Raw genomic sequence first — 16,202 nt, forward strand, 5'->3', positions numbered from 1 at the left:
GTCCAAGACAGGCAGTCCGGTAGGGCAGTAGGAAAGGATACGGAATATGCGGCCCTTCTACCGATGGCAATTATGTTGCGGATCATCTACGGTCTCAGCAGCTCCCTCAGGCGTCGTTGATGTTTTTCTTAATCCACGGCAGGAAAGCGGTAACGCGCGTATAAACACCCGGATACTGGCCCTTTCCGCACCCGATACCCCAGGACACGACACCGACCTGCGTCCACTTGCCATCGTTCACCATCAACGGACCACCCGAGTCACCCTATGGAGAAGGACAAAGCTCGCATTGAATCTTGCGCTTCTGTTTTAAAATCTCGCTGGCTGAAGAAGGACACCTACACTGCAGGAATCCTTGGCAGCCTGCCCGGCACAAAGCATCGTGTCGATAATGCCACCCGGTGCCGCAGGCCCGTACTTGATGCGACACTCGTTGTTCGTCCAGATCGGTAGATTCACCTCCTGCAGGATTGCTGGTTGTGGTCCATCTGTCCATGGCAAACATCAAACAAAACAGTAAGTATCGTACCTTAGTGTACCAACTCGTCTCGTACATACTTTCTCTCAAACTTCCCCAACCGATCACCGTAGCCGTATGGCCATTGTAAGCGCGCGTGTTATCTGCGGCCGGCAGACAGATCGCTCGTACCTGCTTCGTAAACGGTACCGGTTGGTCCATCGTCAGGACGGCCACATCGTTGTACTGTCGCGGAGGAAGAAAATTTATCAACACATTCGCATACCGCACTGCATCACTGAGTCATCCACTTACCAACGTGCGCGAATCGAACCCTCGATGGCGGACGAGTCGCTTCACGCGCCGCTCCACGTGCTGTACCTCCGTGTTCGATCGGATGTTGTGATCGCCGAGCTTCACTGACAGACGTGCTACGTCGTAGGAGCTCATACTATTTAGAAAATGGCGAAAAGAAGTAGCGATAGGAAGGATTTAATATCGCGTGTCACGTAAGGACGATGCTTCTACCTACTGGGCAACGCAATGGGCCGCCGTCAGAATGTGAATGCTATCGATCAGTGATCCACCACAAAACTGTCGTCCATTGTTAAAGAGGGCCGCTATCCAGGGCCACTCATTCGGATCCGCATTGTGGCCACCAACAATTCGCTCCGTGTCCTAGAAAAGAACATAAAAGCGGTAATAGTAGTTATTAGGAACACAATTGTTAAAATATTGCCTACATTCAGGCTGAAATATTCTGCGTGGCGTTCTTGTATGATATTTAATGTTAAACATTTTTAAAGCAAGATTCACACTATATTATCATAAAAGAGTTGTTCCATTATTGATTTGCACCAATCATTTGGTTAAGGCAAATATTTTTAAAGATTGAATGCCTCTATTAATTGTTATTACTCAATGATGCAATTTTCGATTTGTGTTCAAAGCTTTCACAGTCCTATTTGCGCGGGGTAAATAATTGTGCATAATATTATAAGCTGTTTAAAGAACAATCTGCCTGCCAAAAAAACAAATGCATTCATCGACGTTAGAGTTTGCGTCATTCCAAGCGAACAACGCCTCCGATGATGAATCGTCCATCGTTTGTGTACGATTCGTACACCGATTATCATCCCACTTACCGGATTGCCATTTTTCACACCACAGCCAACGTTCGACGGTTCGCTCACGACACCGGACGAGGAGGGTGGCAGTGTGGAGATCTCCAGCGGTGGATGGGTGGGTACGGGTGGCGGCCATACACCGATCGGTTGTACCGGAGCCGGTGTCGGTTGATTGGGAACCTGCGGCACCTGCGGTCGTGTAGGCCATGTGGTCGACGGCCGTTGCGTTGGTTCCGAGGCAGGACCAACGGAGGCAACGGTGGTCGGCGGAGCGGGTCCACCGAACGACGGTGGATGGGTGGCGGGCGTATGATCCGGCGGATGGGTCGGGATTGGTGGTGGCCAACTCGGGTAGTTGTTGTTCTTGTTCGGCGGTTTGAGCGGTTCGCCCAGCCCGGTACCACTGGCGGTACTGAACGGTGGCAGCACAACGGCCGGGACGGCCTCTATGGCGGGATTGGAATCGATCGGAAGCGGTGTGATGGGGTTGGTGCAGCACACACCGAACGCTTGGCGGCCCTGCTCGTTGAAGTAGCTGCAGGTGTCGTAGTTACCGAGCACCCATGACTCCCAGACGCTCAGATCGGGCACCTTAAAGTATGGATAGCACTTACGGAACGAGGTGCAGAAGCCAAGATGCCCCTTGGCGGTAAGACACGGGCTGCCGTCGCCGAGTGCCTGCTTCCAGTCGGCATGAGGCACGTGAGCGTTTAGCCACACTTGCCGCGGCTGTCGAGGTGGCGCTTGGTCGGCTGTTTACGAAAGACAAACGCATGAAAGTGTACTTTATATATCGAAGTATCGTAGTACATATTTGTTATCGCTTGATACTTTGCATTATCTTCATACCATCCAGTATTTTTGTTGTTCAATAGTATCTCCAAATTTAATTCTATTCACTAACCAAATTTATGCTTTATTAAGCAATTTTTTTCTTATCCTTACGACGACACTTTGCGTAAAATGTATGCGCCTAAAAGTATGCAATACAATTCTAAACTTTACAAGAGGTGCTTTAAGCCTTTTGCAGGATCTCCGTCTGGTAAATATATAATACTCTGATTAACATGGAAATAATGCTTGTTAAAAGGGCAAATGTATTTTTTCTTTATTACGGCACTTTGACAGATACTCCTTCTAGATATTCCGTCCTTCCCAAAACCTACGTTGAGATACAGAGTGGGACATAGCAACATGAATGTCAAGATCTGGATGTCCCATGGAAAAGTTTTATATTCTGATTTAGAATCTTCTCCACTCAAAACTCTGCTACACACGTCAGGACCGGTCCAAAACCCCATTCGGATCAATCCCCCGTACGCAGGACTGACTAGCCGGTTTCGGGTAAATAAAGTCACTGAAAGCCAGAAATGACAGTCCAATACCTCTTGATACCTTGATATGGTCATGTCATGAGAATGAAACCGGATGATCGAGCCCTTAAAGTCTTTTTAGGTCGTCCACAAGGACGGAGGGGGAGTGATAACGACCACGAACGGTTTAAAGGACTTCTGCAGCAGGACTAAGACAGGACCAACACCGCGAAGCGATTGTAGCGCCCGATAAGTAAGTAAGTAAGTAGTAGAATCTTTTACCTTGATATCAGTAACTTCATAAGTCCTTCTTTGGATGGGTCTTTTTTAAGCTCTGTTAGAAGTCTTTAGAAGTTTTTTTTTTTTATTCAAGAAGAACAGTGAAACTGCACTGCTAGTCTTTTGATGTTTGTTTAATAATTTAATTTAATTGTTAATTGTTATATTGTGTTTAATTGTTAAATTGTGTAACAAGTTTCAATCTCCAACTGACGGTTGGTTCTCTGGTACCATTGATGGTATTAGTAGACCAAAACATATTCCATCTTTGGATATCAGCCTGTTTAATGAGTATTATATTCGATTTATTTCATCGTTTTGCGATGCTTTTATTATTCAAAGGATAAAGCCATCCCGTGAAGGAAAGTTAAAGGATGATGGCCCACTGTCAATACACCATAAATCACTGTCAAGTGGCGCAAGTTACTCGAATCAGTCGTCATTGTATCGATCGAATCTTCAAGCCATCTAAAATCGAACGAATTTCTGTGCCAAACAGAAGAAAAGGAGAAGAAAAAAACCGCCAAACCACTCCAACACTGCACGGATTACAAAAGAACATTAACGTAATGTATATTATATATAAAAAAAAACACAGTATCACACACACGAAAAGATAAATATTTGTGTTACTTATTTCGTGTGTTGGCTCATTTTGCTTTTTGTTGTTGTTGCTTGTTCGTTCACTTGCTCGTTTGATTGATATTTTTGTTTTTATTTGAAAGTTCGTTCACACCTTCGGGGTGGCAGTATTTGAATAAATTTACATATTAACCAACCGAATGGAGCTGCGAGCACAATGAAAGCAGAACGGCCGATCATCGGCAGCGATAAAACGAAAAGGGGAGAAAAACAAACGTCAGTAACAGGGGGGAACAAAAAGGGGTTGTGGGGCGCTGTGAGATCGGAAGAAATGATGATCGATCTGGCCGGTTGATCGTCGCCCGAAAAATATCAATCAAACGGTAGATAGTTGCCCCCTCCGGCAGCTTGCCGGTTGGGTTATGCGGACCCCCGAATGGGTCTCGAGAATTTGGCCTGGGCCTGTGGTTTGGATCGAGAAGCGGTTTTACCAGACAGCTCTCGCACATGATTCACCACGTCCAAGCCCACGAAAAAAGGAATTGTAAACCGAGCGGAAGAACACACGAAAGGTAAAGAAAACAGTTTAAAAAAATGGAATCTGGAACGCTTGGTAATAAGAGGAAACCGCATGACCTTAGCGATGTTTCGGTGTTGCAGCCAAAAGCACCTCGCCGAGGTCAATAGCCTTCGGTACGAGTGTCCGAGTTTAAAGGACGAGGACGACATTCTTAACTGTAGGAAGTTCCATAACCCATTGGAAACACATTTTTGGGCACTTTTGCTGTTAAATTGAAGTGTGAAAGTAAGCAAAAGATACTTAATTTAATATTCAGTGCAAAAACGTTTCGAATGTGTTAATTAGAATGTGTTTTGTTTTGAATAATTAAACACATTCCTTAGTAATGATTTGGTCTATTCTTTGTTGGCGTTCCTCATCTTTTCTCCTTCACCTGACAAACATTTACCAGGAAAATGGTTCATCATTGCATCTTAGGATCGTTCCGAGTGAAATTCTTCTCAAGACCCTCCAGATTACCACTCGTAAATCCATTATTCACCGTGCTAATGAGCCACCCCGGGGGGGAACGGAATCAAAGAGCGGGCATTGTCCATGCATGGTCGTAAAACAACACGATCGTAAATGGAGGTGCTAAAAGCATCAGCTGGACTGCCGACTCCAGTAACAGTACTTTCCGTTTTCCCAACCAGGAGCAGCAAAATCCTTCCCCAATGGTTGGAGTTGTTGCTAAATAAACTCTATTATAAAAGAACTAGTTAGGAGAAACGCATAGACATCCTGTGGATGGGTTGGGATGGTCAAAGGCCTTGCACATAACTCAGAGATTGTTGATGCTAGTGGGAGAGGGTGAAATACCAATGCGCCTCTTCCATACAATGCTCCATTAGGCGCGGTTGCATGTTGCAGCATGATCGGCACTTTGAACCCAACCGTCCTTCCCTGAAGGAATTCTCCTCCAGATGTGTCCATTCCAATATCCATTGTGTTTGCTGTTGCGCTTAATCAGTTTTGCGTAGCAATAACATCGTTTACTCATTCATCGGAGCACTCTTTCGAGCCGTGGATTGGCATCGAAGATCCCGAACGAAAGGATCGTTAATTAAAAGTTGCGTACCGTGCACGAACCATCCAGGCCCAGCCATCAGCAAGCCTGTAATTAGTTGTTTGCAGGCTTATCAACCGATTCGGCCGTTAATGGGCGACTGCGGACCCGCGTTGATCGATTAAAATTTAATTTAGTTCTGGGCAACAGTGTGAGTGGACTAATGTAGCAACGGAGGGTGGACAAAATACTAAAACATAAGAGCGAGTTTATGTAAAAACGCTTTTGCTCGTAAGCTTCTTACGTTTAAGCCCACAAGTACGTCAGATTGCATACATTTAGGCTCTTATGTATTCAATGCTTTAACAGTGAATAAGGTTCAACTTAATGATTTTGTTTATAAACTAGAATTTATTAAGATTTCCGTTGATAGTCATTCATAAAGTTGGAATATATTTAAAGAAAATGGTTCTACAAAGTTAACCGTTGAATGTATGGAAAACCATATTTTGACGCATCCAGTGACGCCGCCCATAGTGACATGGATGACTCCTAGTGTGTGACTACTACCCAGACCGGCATGTGATGAAGTTCGTGTCTTCCGAACGTTTTACGCCGGTTGCGTACCTGATCGGAATCGTCTATGAACCGCATGGAAAGTAATAAACACCCAACGCCGTACACTCCCCTCGGTGTCCCATTCTACGCCTCGCCCGTTTATGCTCTCACTCCCGCTTCATTTACGCGCGCGTAATGTGGAAAGCACCAGTTTGTCTTCCTCAACGGTGCCCGCTGGCCTTTTGGGATGGCACGCGGCTGACACATTTCGCAAGGTGCTGCAATGCGTTGGATTTTTCCCGTTTACTTGCGATCCTTTTCACTTGCCCCATTTCTTGGGTACGCGCCCACTGTCTGCCGGATCCGCGCGTTGTTTGGTTGCCCCAGAGGGAATGTGTAATGGGTGTGTTTTTGTTTGTTTTCAAGCGGTGCTTTAGTATCTTAGCTGCGAGGCGCATTGGTTAAGCGGAAATTGTTTCACGGTGACGTGGTGCAGCCAATTTCAAACATTAAGCACAATCGCATCGTTGTGCCATTATCCGGCCCAAAAAAAAAGTTCTGTCCTCCTGATCGGTGGTTTTACTTCTTCCTTTACCGCAACTTACTCCACTAGACACAGTGCATGGTAAGGTTCTTAGATCATGCCACCCCGAAACCGGTACCTACCGGTTTCAGCTTTTGCAATTGTTCTTACCATGCCCGTCCTCGATCTTCTGCACCGTGGTGTGAGACCAGTTCCTAGTGGGGTATCTGCCTGTCTTCCAGATCCAGAACCACCGAACCACCTGTTTTGCCCCTCTCACCCGTACACGCACAAAATGTCAAACCTAAATGGCACAACGTGTACACTCCCAGACCAGAAGATCCTGATTCCTACCGACCGTTTCTTTGTTTGGGACACTTTGCAACGCCTTTGTCACGTCGGTAAGCCCACCGATGGGGTTTGTGATTAGCAAGGCGAGGAACGTCCGATACGGTTGTCCAACACTGGGCCGCGTGAGTGTGTGCTGTTTGGGCGGTTGCATGGTTCAATGCTCCTTGTGTGAATGTGCCGTGTGTTTGTGTGCAAAGTGTGGCTTGAAACTACGCAGTTTGCCTTTTGTACACAGGGACCAAGCAGGAACAAGTGAACCAATGCACTACGCTTGCAAAAACACGAGGAACAGCTGAAGATCGGATCGGATAAGGATCTTCCATGTATTTTATTGATTATTTATTCCTTTTTCGGGCGTTTGTTTCGATGCAAATTAAAAAAAGGACAAAATTTGAATTATTCTATTGCAACTTAAACTCAAATTAAGTAATAAATATGTACAACCATCAATTTCAACGTAATGCGCACTAATTAATTCCTTGCCCATTCGAGCGTTGAAGTCTTTTGATTTTTCGTACAAATCAAACAAGCGACGAACCCCCGTTCGAAATTAATAATTAACATTTTAATCGGTATTTTCTCACGTTACCTTCAATTACAACTGTATCATCACTTGAATGTGGTCCATCTTTATCCACATTTGCCACAGCTACCGACAAACACAACGCTACTATGATCACACAAATCGGTCGCATTGTGACACTTTGTCACCGCCGTGCCGTACACTTGCCCAATCGCTGTTTTTTTTGCACCTCACTATAAAGCACCTCATGCAATCGATCGATCGAAATGATCTCGTTTTTCAGTAATTCACAAATAACAGCACTGGTATCACTTCTGTTCTACTTGCAATGTAGATCACTTCCCAAGTGCTGCCGAATAATTGAGCGTACCGCGAACCGGGACAGTGCCGCACCGTGGACGTGCCCGTGACATTGACTCGAAACCGTTTGAAATTGAACTGTAATGCGGCCAGCTTATTGATGACCGTTTTATATAGACACAGGGCTCCCGGCGCACGCACACACGGAATCGTTCCCGCGTTCCTGTCCGCTTCCTGTTGCACTTGCGGGGAAAACCGTCCGTATGTGTGTGTGTATGGGTGGGGTTTGTGTGTTGTTTCTCTTCACTTCTTCTGCGCTGGTCCGCCGGGAATGTGCGTCCGTGTCCCGGTGCGCGATGATCCCGTCCCGCTAATTCCCGATCGCAGGCAGCTACTACGCGCTCGTGAGCGCATGGTTTGGTGCGTGAAACATCGGGAGAATCGGGCTCAAGTGGCGGACCGTGGTGTTGTGCGGTGGGTAGTGTTTGGCAGAAAAAAAAACCTTCCGATCGCACGCGTGTGTGGTCACGCAAGATTCAAACTCTGGTGCGGACACGGGCGTCTCGTAGTGCAAGCTTCGTACGAGTCACCCATCAACCCCAATGGACAGGCCTGTTACAGTGTAGGGAAAAAATGTTATACTATTGTAAAATAATCTTTTAATTACTTTAAGAAACAGTGAATAAAAAAGGGTTTTTTTAATTAAAGTACACAAATTAGTAATTTTAAGCAGTAAATTATCTAAATATGAAAATGTTTGTAATAGTTGTAAAAATAAGAGCAAACATTATGATAAATATTAGAGAAATGTATATTATCATTCATTTAATGAAGTTTAACATTTGAAAATAGATTAATAAAATCAAGAAAACTGTATCGTTTAAAACAGATTTTTTTTATTGGCCATCACTGTATTCGCTGAAGACAAACACGATACACCAGTAAGTAGTGTGTTGTTTCACTTGTTTCAGCCTACCAGTACACTAACCCCCTTTGCAACCAAACCCCCTTCCCATCTGCCTTCGCTGTACCCTTTCTAAGCATTAATGGCTTTAAGCTGCCCCAAAGCTTCAGCGCCTGTTCTTCTTTCGTTCTATCATTCCGAATGCTGGCAAATGGACAACTCTGTCATTGTACCCATTCAGCCGACACCTCTGCCATTTGCTTGCTTTTACCAAGCGCACAGGCCCGTCTTCCTTTCCACCCTGCGGTCGATCGATAATTCGGAGTAGCGCGAAAAAAAGAAATCCCCCCCCCCCCCCCCCCCAGCGATCGTAGTCAGCCTGGCCTGACGCTGGCTGGCTGCCGTTCCGTCGTTCGCGTGCTTCATCACAAGAATAAATAGTTACTGGCGTTCATGCACCATATATGTGCGTTTCAAAGGAGGGGGCCTGTTAGCGGGCCCAACCTTCCCATTAGCCGGTTCGGGCAGGACGATTACGATCAGGTCAGCAGGAAAGTCTAGCCAGTGTTTAGTGGTGGCTTAAGAACGATCCAAACAACAATCTACAGAAAAAGATTGGTTGAAAGGGAAGGGAATGGCATAAAGAACAATAATTAGCTGTTTGGTTTCTAGTGCTTCAGCTTTTGGCGATAAATGGGTCAACTAGAAAAAAAAAACAACAAAAATACGGATAAATGCAAAGAACTTTTCCATCCACCCAACGCGTTACAATGAATTTTCTCTTAATAAAGTTGCCCTTTTTTGGAGCTGAGCAGAGAACTATTCAGCTATGCAGCCGATAAACCGATGAGCCTGTGCTCATGCGAACAATGGTCACCCCACCAAAGCTCCAACCCGCTCTAAGAAGGGTCGATGCCCAACATTACCGCCACAGTATCACAACATTACTTTCATGAAAACCAAGCATTGTTTCACGGCAATGGAGTGAACTTCATTATATTAATTGATGCAACGCATGTTCTCTGTGCTTCGAGCATCGAATCGCATGCCAATATGGCATCCTTAAAGAGTTTAAAGTTTTCTATGCGCATCTAGCTGTGGAAACACATTATCATTAACATTTATCATTCATAGATAACAAAAAAGGATCATTTAATCATGCTCGCTCGTACAATAACGTTTTATGTTTTGGTGCTGTTTATTATTAAATACGTCAACCCTCATTATGCGTCAGATAAGTGAGAGAATGAAATAAGAAATGCTTTTGCTGACGCAAACCACCGTCCTGAAAGGTTACGGGGCCTGTTCCTTGGTTCGTGACGAGTGGATTAAACCTAACGTTTGCGATAGTATCAGTGTGCCAATTTTGTTAATCAACGTGGGCGAATGTCCCCGAATTCTTGTCCGCATCAAAACAGACACAAGACCGTTGAGAAATTGACAAATAGCTAGGGCTTATACGTATTTTCCCGACATTAATTAGAATCGGGGAAGTATGTTGAGACGTTTAAATACCTCAAACAATTTTTTATAAACCATAATGATCATTCACTTCTATTAAATTCTAATAAAAAAACACACAAGGCCAATACTTTTTTGAAAATAATTTTACCATTCCAGAAAGAGTGATATCAAGTTCATTTATTACAACAAATTAACCTGCTTGCTTATGACGAAAACCAGCGAAAGGTGAGCCGGCGTTAGTTTTTACTTTACTGCTGCTGCTTCGGCAGAAGTCGTCGGTACGGGACACTTAGGAATATCTTGTTCACCAGCTCAACCATCACCGGTTCCCATACCTCCCGGGAGCTCGGCAGCAACTCCTTGTAGAACATTGGCCAGTACTGGTTGACAAACTCCAGCGCGATTTGGTCTAGAATGACAATGGGACCGACCGATCAGTACACTGTCGATGGGAAATTCTCGTCCGCAACTTACTCAATTCTGGATCGGGGAACAGTCCCGTGGCGTAGATCTTCATGTTCGCTACCTCGGGCGCCATGTCGAAGCTTTCGATCTCCAGGTATTCCTCACCGTCACGCTCCTTCACGCTTCCCGACATCGTCCAGGTGGTGGTAACGTCAGCTGGAACCATACAATTTGAGATAAATGGTGTAACGCAGGGGTGTTGGTGGACGTTATTCAAGGGTTACTTACACATGGTGTTGTTAAAGTAGCCCTTCGAAGCCAGCTTAATACTGTTGAAGCGTCCCTCGCCCTTGAAGTATCCCTCCATGACGATCTCCGGGAAGTGCACGTCGACGGCAAGATTCAAAGACTTGTCCGTGGCTGTCGCCCGAGCATCCAGAATCCGGGCTTTGCTCATGCCGAACGTTTTGGCATTCTTGACGTGCAGCGAGGCCGACATTTGGTTGCGCTTGTAGTCGATGTAGGTGCTCTTGGTCTCATACGGATCAAGCGAAGGGAAGCCAAACGATTCAATACCAGTCTGAGGAAAGAAATAAAGTGAAATTGAATAAATGGTTATTAAAAACAAATATTTGATAATGCGACAAAAGTCGTGTTGTAAATGTAACAAAAATAATTAAATATAGTATGTATTCATTAATAATATACTAATGAACTCATCCAATAAAAAAACATACAGACAAATAAAATAAATTAAAAAAATCAATTAATCTAACAAATTCAACAATCAAAGACAGAAACTAACAAAAGAAAACTAAATGTGAATAGGATTTGAACACAAAAAAGCAAACAAGAAAAGAAAGAAAGAGATAAAAAAAGAAACGTAAAGATAATAACTCAAGCGCCGCACGTTGAAAGCGCAATATGGAAACGAATTAAATTCACATCCAACTGAATGATGGACAAGCAGTTGATCATGACCTAGGTACGCAAAAGGTGAACCACGAACTACCGGCTAGATTTAAACGTGATTCCCCCCCAGCCCAACTTGTACTTACATACATTTCCGGAAGCATACGCTGGATGCTGTTCTTGATACAGCTGCCAAGCAAGGGACTGTCACGATAACAGATCTCCATGTAAGCGGCTACAAAATATGAGAAGAAAATGTGGAGCAGAAAGCAAAGCAGGTCAAGGATACGGTGAGACTTGGCTTGGTATTGTTTCATAATTTTGCGTAATAATGTAATAGTGCGGCAGATGTTCATCCCCATTGAAATGGGAATGTTCCCCCCCAGCCTCCAACACGATTCACTTTATCTCATCAACTCTAGCTGCGTCACAGGCTTGAGATTGATTTAAATAGCAATGGAGGCACAATTATTCCCATCAACTTAGAGCAGGGTATGCACGTCAGGTTAACGAGAACCAAATGTTGCATTTAATTTCCTCATGAATCACACACATACACTGGCGAAGTCATGCTGGGGGCGCTTACTAACGAGAATGATTACGCGCGTGTGTGCTTCAGTTTAGAACAACACTGATGATGAAGTTAAGCCGCACGGTGTGAAGATCACTCAGCTCAAACGCAAAAACAAAATTACTATTCATCTCATTAAGTGTGTACAAAAAAACACCATTCTTCGTCTTTGGTTTGACCTGTTTCGATCCTTTGGTTCTGGTCTAGCTATTTTATCTTTGTTACATTTGTGGAATTTGCTCATCTAACTGGAATCATTAATATTAAAGATGTTTTTTTTTGTGTCTGTGTGATGTATTGTGCAACGAATTGTTATCGCTCGTTCCGTTCTTCGCTCTTCTCTACCGGATTGAAGTCTTTCTTTTATGGTCGAATCAAGGTCGAATGCGAATGCGTGTTTTTTTATTTATGTCGTCTACCTTTAACGAATATATTTTCTTACAAACAATGAATAAACAAACGAATTTTTGTTTTTCATGATTTATAAATGAATCAATTAATAAAAAAAACCTATTCCCACACAGAATAAAACTAGTTTTTACTCACGGTAAACGGAGTATTTTCATGGCATCGTGTTAAGAGTTTGGTGTAACACACCAAACATCATTAGTTCGAATCTAGTCTGAACCGTTGGTTGGCTGGAACCGAAACCAAAGTGTAAAAGATTTAATCGCTATGAATTTAAAAACGTTTTCCTTAATTATTTCCTTGTCACAGATTTTTCCTTTCTCTCTTTCTCTCTCTCTCTCTCTCTCTCTCGCTTGTCATCATCTTATCATCTGTCTCTCTTTATGGTTTTTTCGCAACTGCATTGAAAAATACAAATTGGCACATAACACAAATTAATACACGCTTGTCAAAAACGCGACATGACACGATCTCTCATTAAAACGTGAACTAAAATGCCCATTAGTAGTTAACCACAACCCTCCCTCTTCCACGTGAATTGCTTCATCCGCTTGCCAACGTATGATCACTGGCACAATATGATCAGCAAGAGTGGCAACTGCAAGTACACGGGTTAAACGAAGTCTTGCCAAGATGCGCTGGCCGATAAAGTGCTTAAAACCGGCTCGAGTTTTGGAGTTATATTTTAAACTTACGCAATTCCACCTCCGACGCAGCCATCGTACCGCACACGCACAGTGCGCCCAAAAGCACAAGCAACTTCATGGTGTCCTTGGTGGAAGTGAACTGCTAGAAAAAAAAACACACACAAAAACCGCTTTTTCACGCACTACGCACTAGTTTACCCGGTCGAGTTCACTGGTTGGAACCTGGGCTTATTTAAGTGCAGCTTGGTTTTGGCTGCCTGAACTGTGACTATCTGAACGGTCGTCCGCCGAGTGTGAATGCTTTTATAGATGTTGACCGGCATGAAAAAAGGTGATGTTTAACCACCACCACCACTGGCACACATTATCGGAGAGTCATGCCAATTTACGAGATGTTGTTCCACAGAGCTCCCCTCGCTTCCCCGCTCCTTACTGGAACGAGAAACCGTGTTCTATGTGGTTTCACTTTTCATCTCACTTCATACTCAAGGGTTAAAGATGCGTACGAATCAGCAAATATAGCGGGAGGGGGTTACTAATCGGCCAGAGCTTTCCGGATTGTCTCAAACCTTACGGTAGGAAGCAGTAATGAGTTTTATTTGTTGTGTTTACTGAGAAATTTGTTTAAGTAATCTCGAACAATCGATGACAGCACGGTTAGCATGACATTTGGCGACATCTAGCGGCAAATTTCATACACTTGTATACTAAGCTCAATATGGTAGACTGATCATATCATGAGATTGATCCTCAGAGCTCAATAATAAATAATGAAAAATCATAAAGTAATTTAAAACCTCGAACTATTCTCTCTTTCGACCTATTATCTCTATTATTATCATGTATTTGCTCGTTTAATCGACTATATTTGCACACAACAGCAGGATTATGGTTACAACCGAAACTGCTGTAGCTCTCCTTCGTCTTACTTCATTCATCACCCTCCCTCCCCTGGGTATCATCGTCCGAATCTACATATCAACATCACTTTTCAGCAAACGTTTCAAGGTTAGCAACCGGTTTAATTTTGCCCCCAAAGATCTTAGCGGCTACCACCAACAGGCTCCGGGGTTTTGGCGTGCGGAGTCATTCAACTTTCTTGCTTATTTTTATTGCATAACGTAAGCCTGTCGAAATGCAGCTGCAGCGGCCGGTCTACTGCTATTCAACAAGAATAGCTGTTGAGCGGGAAAGAAAACACACTAATTTACTATCAATCAGCGGTGCACAATTCCCATCGCAACTGACGCCGTAATGCAAACCATAATACTGAACTGGAATTACACGACAACAACATTACATGCATATATTGCATAATAAGCTTCTAGACGCATCATCATCTTGTGCTATTCTGAGCAAAAATTGCCGTGTCTGCCGTGCGGTGAAGTAAATTATACGATTCAAACATTGGCACTACCCTCTGTACCTTTAACCTTTCAGACGCTGGATAGGACCATCCAGAAGATGAGGATGATCGAGAGTGTGTATTTCATTTTCATCTCGAAAATTTAATCTCTCTCGAGCAAACAAAACAGGAAATAAAATATGCGCATGTACTCCACAACGGATGCTAAATCAAGGTATGCCACCTAGTGGCCTCGTCGCCTACTACTAGCGGGTGACAACCGGAACCCATCAATCGAACTCGCGGGGGGACCATTTTGTTCCTTGAGCTCATGATCATCCAATGCAAACCGGAGTTCAGTTGCGTATGAGACCCTTAAATGATACTGATGATAATCGTTGCGCTGCAAAGTGATAGGTTACGATGGAGTTCACTCTATTACGAGAGCAAAATCAGTCATGCCAAACGGGGCTGTTACTGCTGGAGCTCGGGAGGACAAACATAATCAGGCAGGTGTTCGGGTTTGTTGATCGCGCCGTAGTCAAGTGTATCGTCATCACGACTTATGCAAATGTATTGTGCGTTCTATCGTACCCGGAATAAGAACACAGACACATCGCTGGACACTTTAAAATCCTTTCGGGTCGTTAGGTATCATTCTCATGACATGATCCACCAATGCCATTAGTCTTATACAGGGGTTATAAAGATAAAATGATAAAGCTAAAATAATTACTGGATTCTTTTCAGATTGAAGTTGAACCTTCCTCACGATTCTGTGTTCACAAATTAGCAAAACCTTTCCCACAGATAGCTTTGCATAGACACAATTACTTTCTTTAACTTTTAAAGAATCTAGAAATGGCGCTAACGTCACTAGCCAGTAACTCCCTTCATGCTGTCACGATGCGTTAAAATTACCAGACAACCACAACTTCGATATACTGCTAATGCAAACAGAGCGCGTTAATATTCCAATCGCTGTTTGACGTAATTAAACGGATAGAGAACAACAAACGGTAACGATGTGTATCACGCATAGGTGGAATTTGATTCCACTTGATCTCAATGGGCATCTAATGGTTCGGTTTTAATCACGTGAGAAACACAGGATTTCAATACACATGCCTTGTACAACGCATGAAAAACATGCATTTCCCCTGTGGGCATGGGAATCTTGTAACAAAGCTGGAACATATGTAGTACACCCCAATTGTGTACCCACTGCTTACACTTTTGCGCAAATTCTACATAACATAGTACTTATTATTCATTATATAAGAAATATTGCTGAAACTGACACATGAACCCTATCCAAAACTGTTGAAATTTATTGTTATCCGTTTTCGAACAGAAATATGCTCAGATGAGGCTAGTATGATGTTATTTTTTTTCGGACAGCACTCTCACAGTACAGTAATTAGACACGCGAAGAATCTGTTCCATCAATTAGGAGTTTTATTAAATGCGAACTCGGCAAAGAAAATTAAGCATAATAGTTTTTTTTTATTGCAGTACGTATAGGGGAGAAGGACTGAAACATAATTTTAAGATTTCTTTTCTTCTCATTTTTCTGTTTGTTTGTTGGGAATCATGATATAAGGGAAACCAAAAGAAATAATTTAGTCTTCAAATTATAGCAGGAATTTTAAATTACGTTAGCAGTTTGTTAACGGACCTAGCTTTTCTAGTGACAAAAATCAAATGGATGTTGGAAACCCATGAATACTTATCGAATTGAATTGTTGTGAATCGTTACAAAATGGAAAACAAAGCTCATACTTGAGATCCAATATCGTACATATTGCCACAACAAACAAGTACTGTATGCCTGATCACCATAAACGTAGGAATAATTCATTTTAGTTGTACGTATGGTTTTTTTTTCAGGGAAACGCATAGTAAATTGTAAATTACATGCAGGAAATATGGAATATGAATGATGTAATGTGAAATGAAATTCAAAAT

At 43.3% G+C, this 16,202-nt stretch overlaps 2 protein-coding genes across 2 annotated transcripts; both read right to left on the reverse strand.

The window, feature by feature from the left end:
• Positions 1 to 106: 106 nt before the first annotated feature.
• LOC128716352 (CLIP domain-containing serine protease B9) lies at positions 107 to 7,450 on the reverse strand. Its single transcript, XM_053811271.1, has 7 exons — positions 7,345 to 7,450; positions 1,603 to 2,336; positions 990 to 1,135; positions 773 to 908; positions 559 to 703; positions 343 to 488; positions 107 to 265 (listed from the first exon to the last, which is right to left on the reverse strand). Exons 1-7 carry the CDS (start codon positions 7,448 to 7,450, stop codon positions 107 to 109), a joined length of 1,572 nt encoding a protein of 523 aa, XP_053667246.1.
• Positions 7,451 to 10,194: 2,744 nt separating this feature from the next.
• On the reverse strand, positions 10,195 to 13,007 carry LOC128716212 (uncharacterized). Its single transcript, XM_053811132.1, has 5 exons — positions 12,938 to 13,007; positions 11,410 to 11,498; positions 10,640 to 10,931; positions 10,421 to 10,567; positions 10,195 to 10,355 (listed from the first exon to the last, which is right to left on the reverse strand). The coding sequence occupies exons 1-5, from the start codon at positions 13,005 to 13,007 to the stop codon at positions 10,195 to 10,197; spliced, it is 759 nt and encodes a 252-aa protein (XP_053667107.1).
• Positions 13,008 to 16,202: the final 3,195 nt, after the last annotated feature.

The sequence above is a fragment of the Anopheles marshallii genome, chromosome 3 (assembly GCF_943734725.1).
Source record: "Anopheles marshallii chromosome 3, idAnoMarsDA_429_01, whole genome shotgun sequence".
Taxonomy (NCBI): domain Eukaryota; kingdom Metazoa; phylum Arthropoda; class Insecta; order Diptera; family Culicidae; genus Anopheles; species Anopheles marshallii.

Bases quoted from the DNA above. Each gene is read 5' to 3' on its own strand.
- LOC128716352 (XM_053811271.1), bottom strand. From the start codon at position 7,450: ATGCGACCGATTTGTGTGATCATAGTAGCGTTGTGTTTGTCGGTAGCT. The intron at 909-989 runs GTAGGTAGAAGC...TTTTCTAAATAG, and splicing joins GCGGCCCATTGCGTTGCCCA to TATGAGCTCCTACGACGTAG. The intron at 489-558 runs GTATGTACGAGA...TGCCATGGACAG, and splicing joins TTGGGGAAGTTTGAGAGAAA to ATGGACCACAACCAGCAATC.
- LOC128716212 (XM_053811132.1), bottom strand. From the start codon at position 13,007: ATGAAGTTGCTTGTGCTTTTGGGCGCACTGTGCGTGTGCGGTACGATG. The intron at 10,932-11,409 runs GTAAGTACAAGT...TTCTTTCCTCAG, and splicing joins GTATGCTTCCGGAAATGTAT to ACTGGTATTGAATCGTTTGG. The intron at 10,568-10,639 runs GTAAGTAACCCT...GTATGGTTCCAG, and splicing joins CTACTTTAACAACACCATGT to CTGACGTTACCACCACCTGG.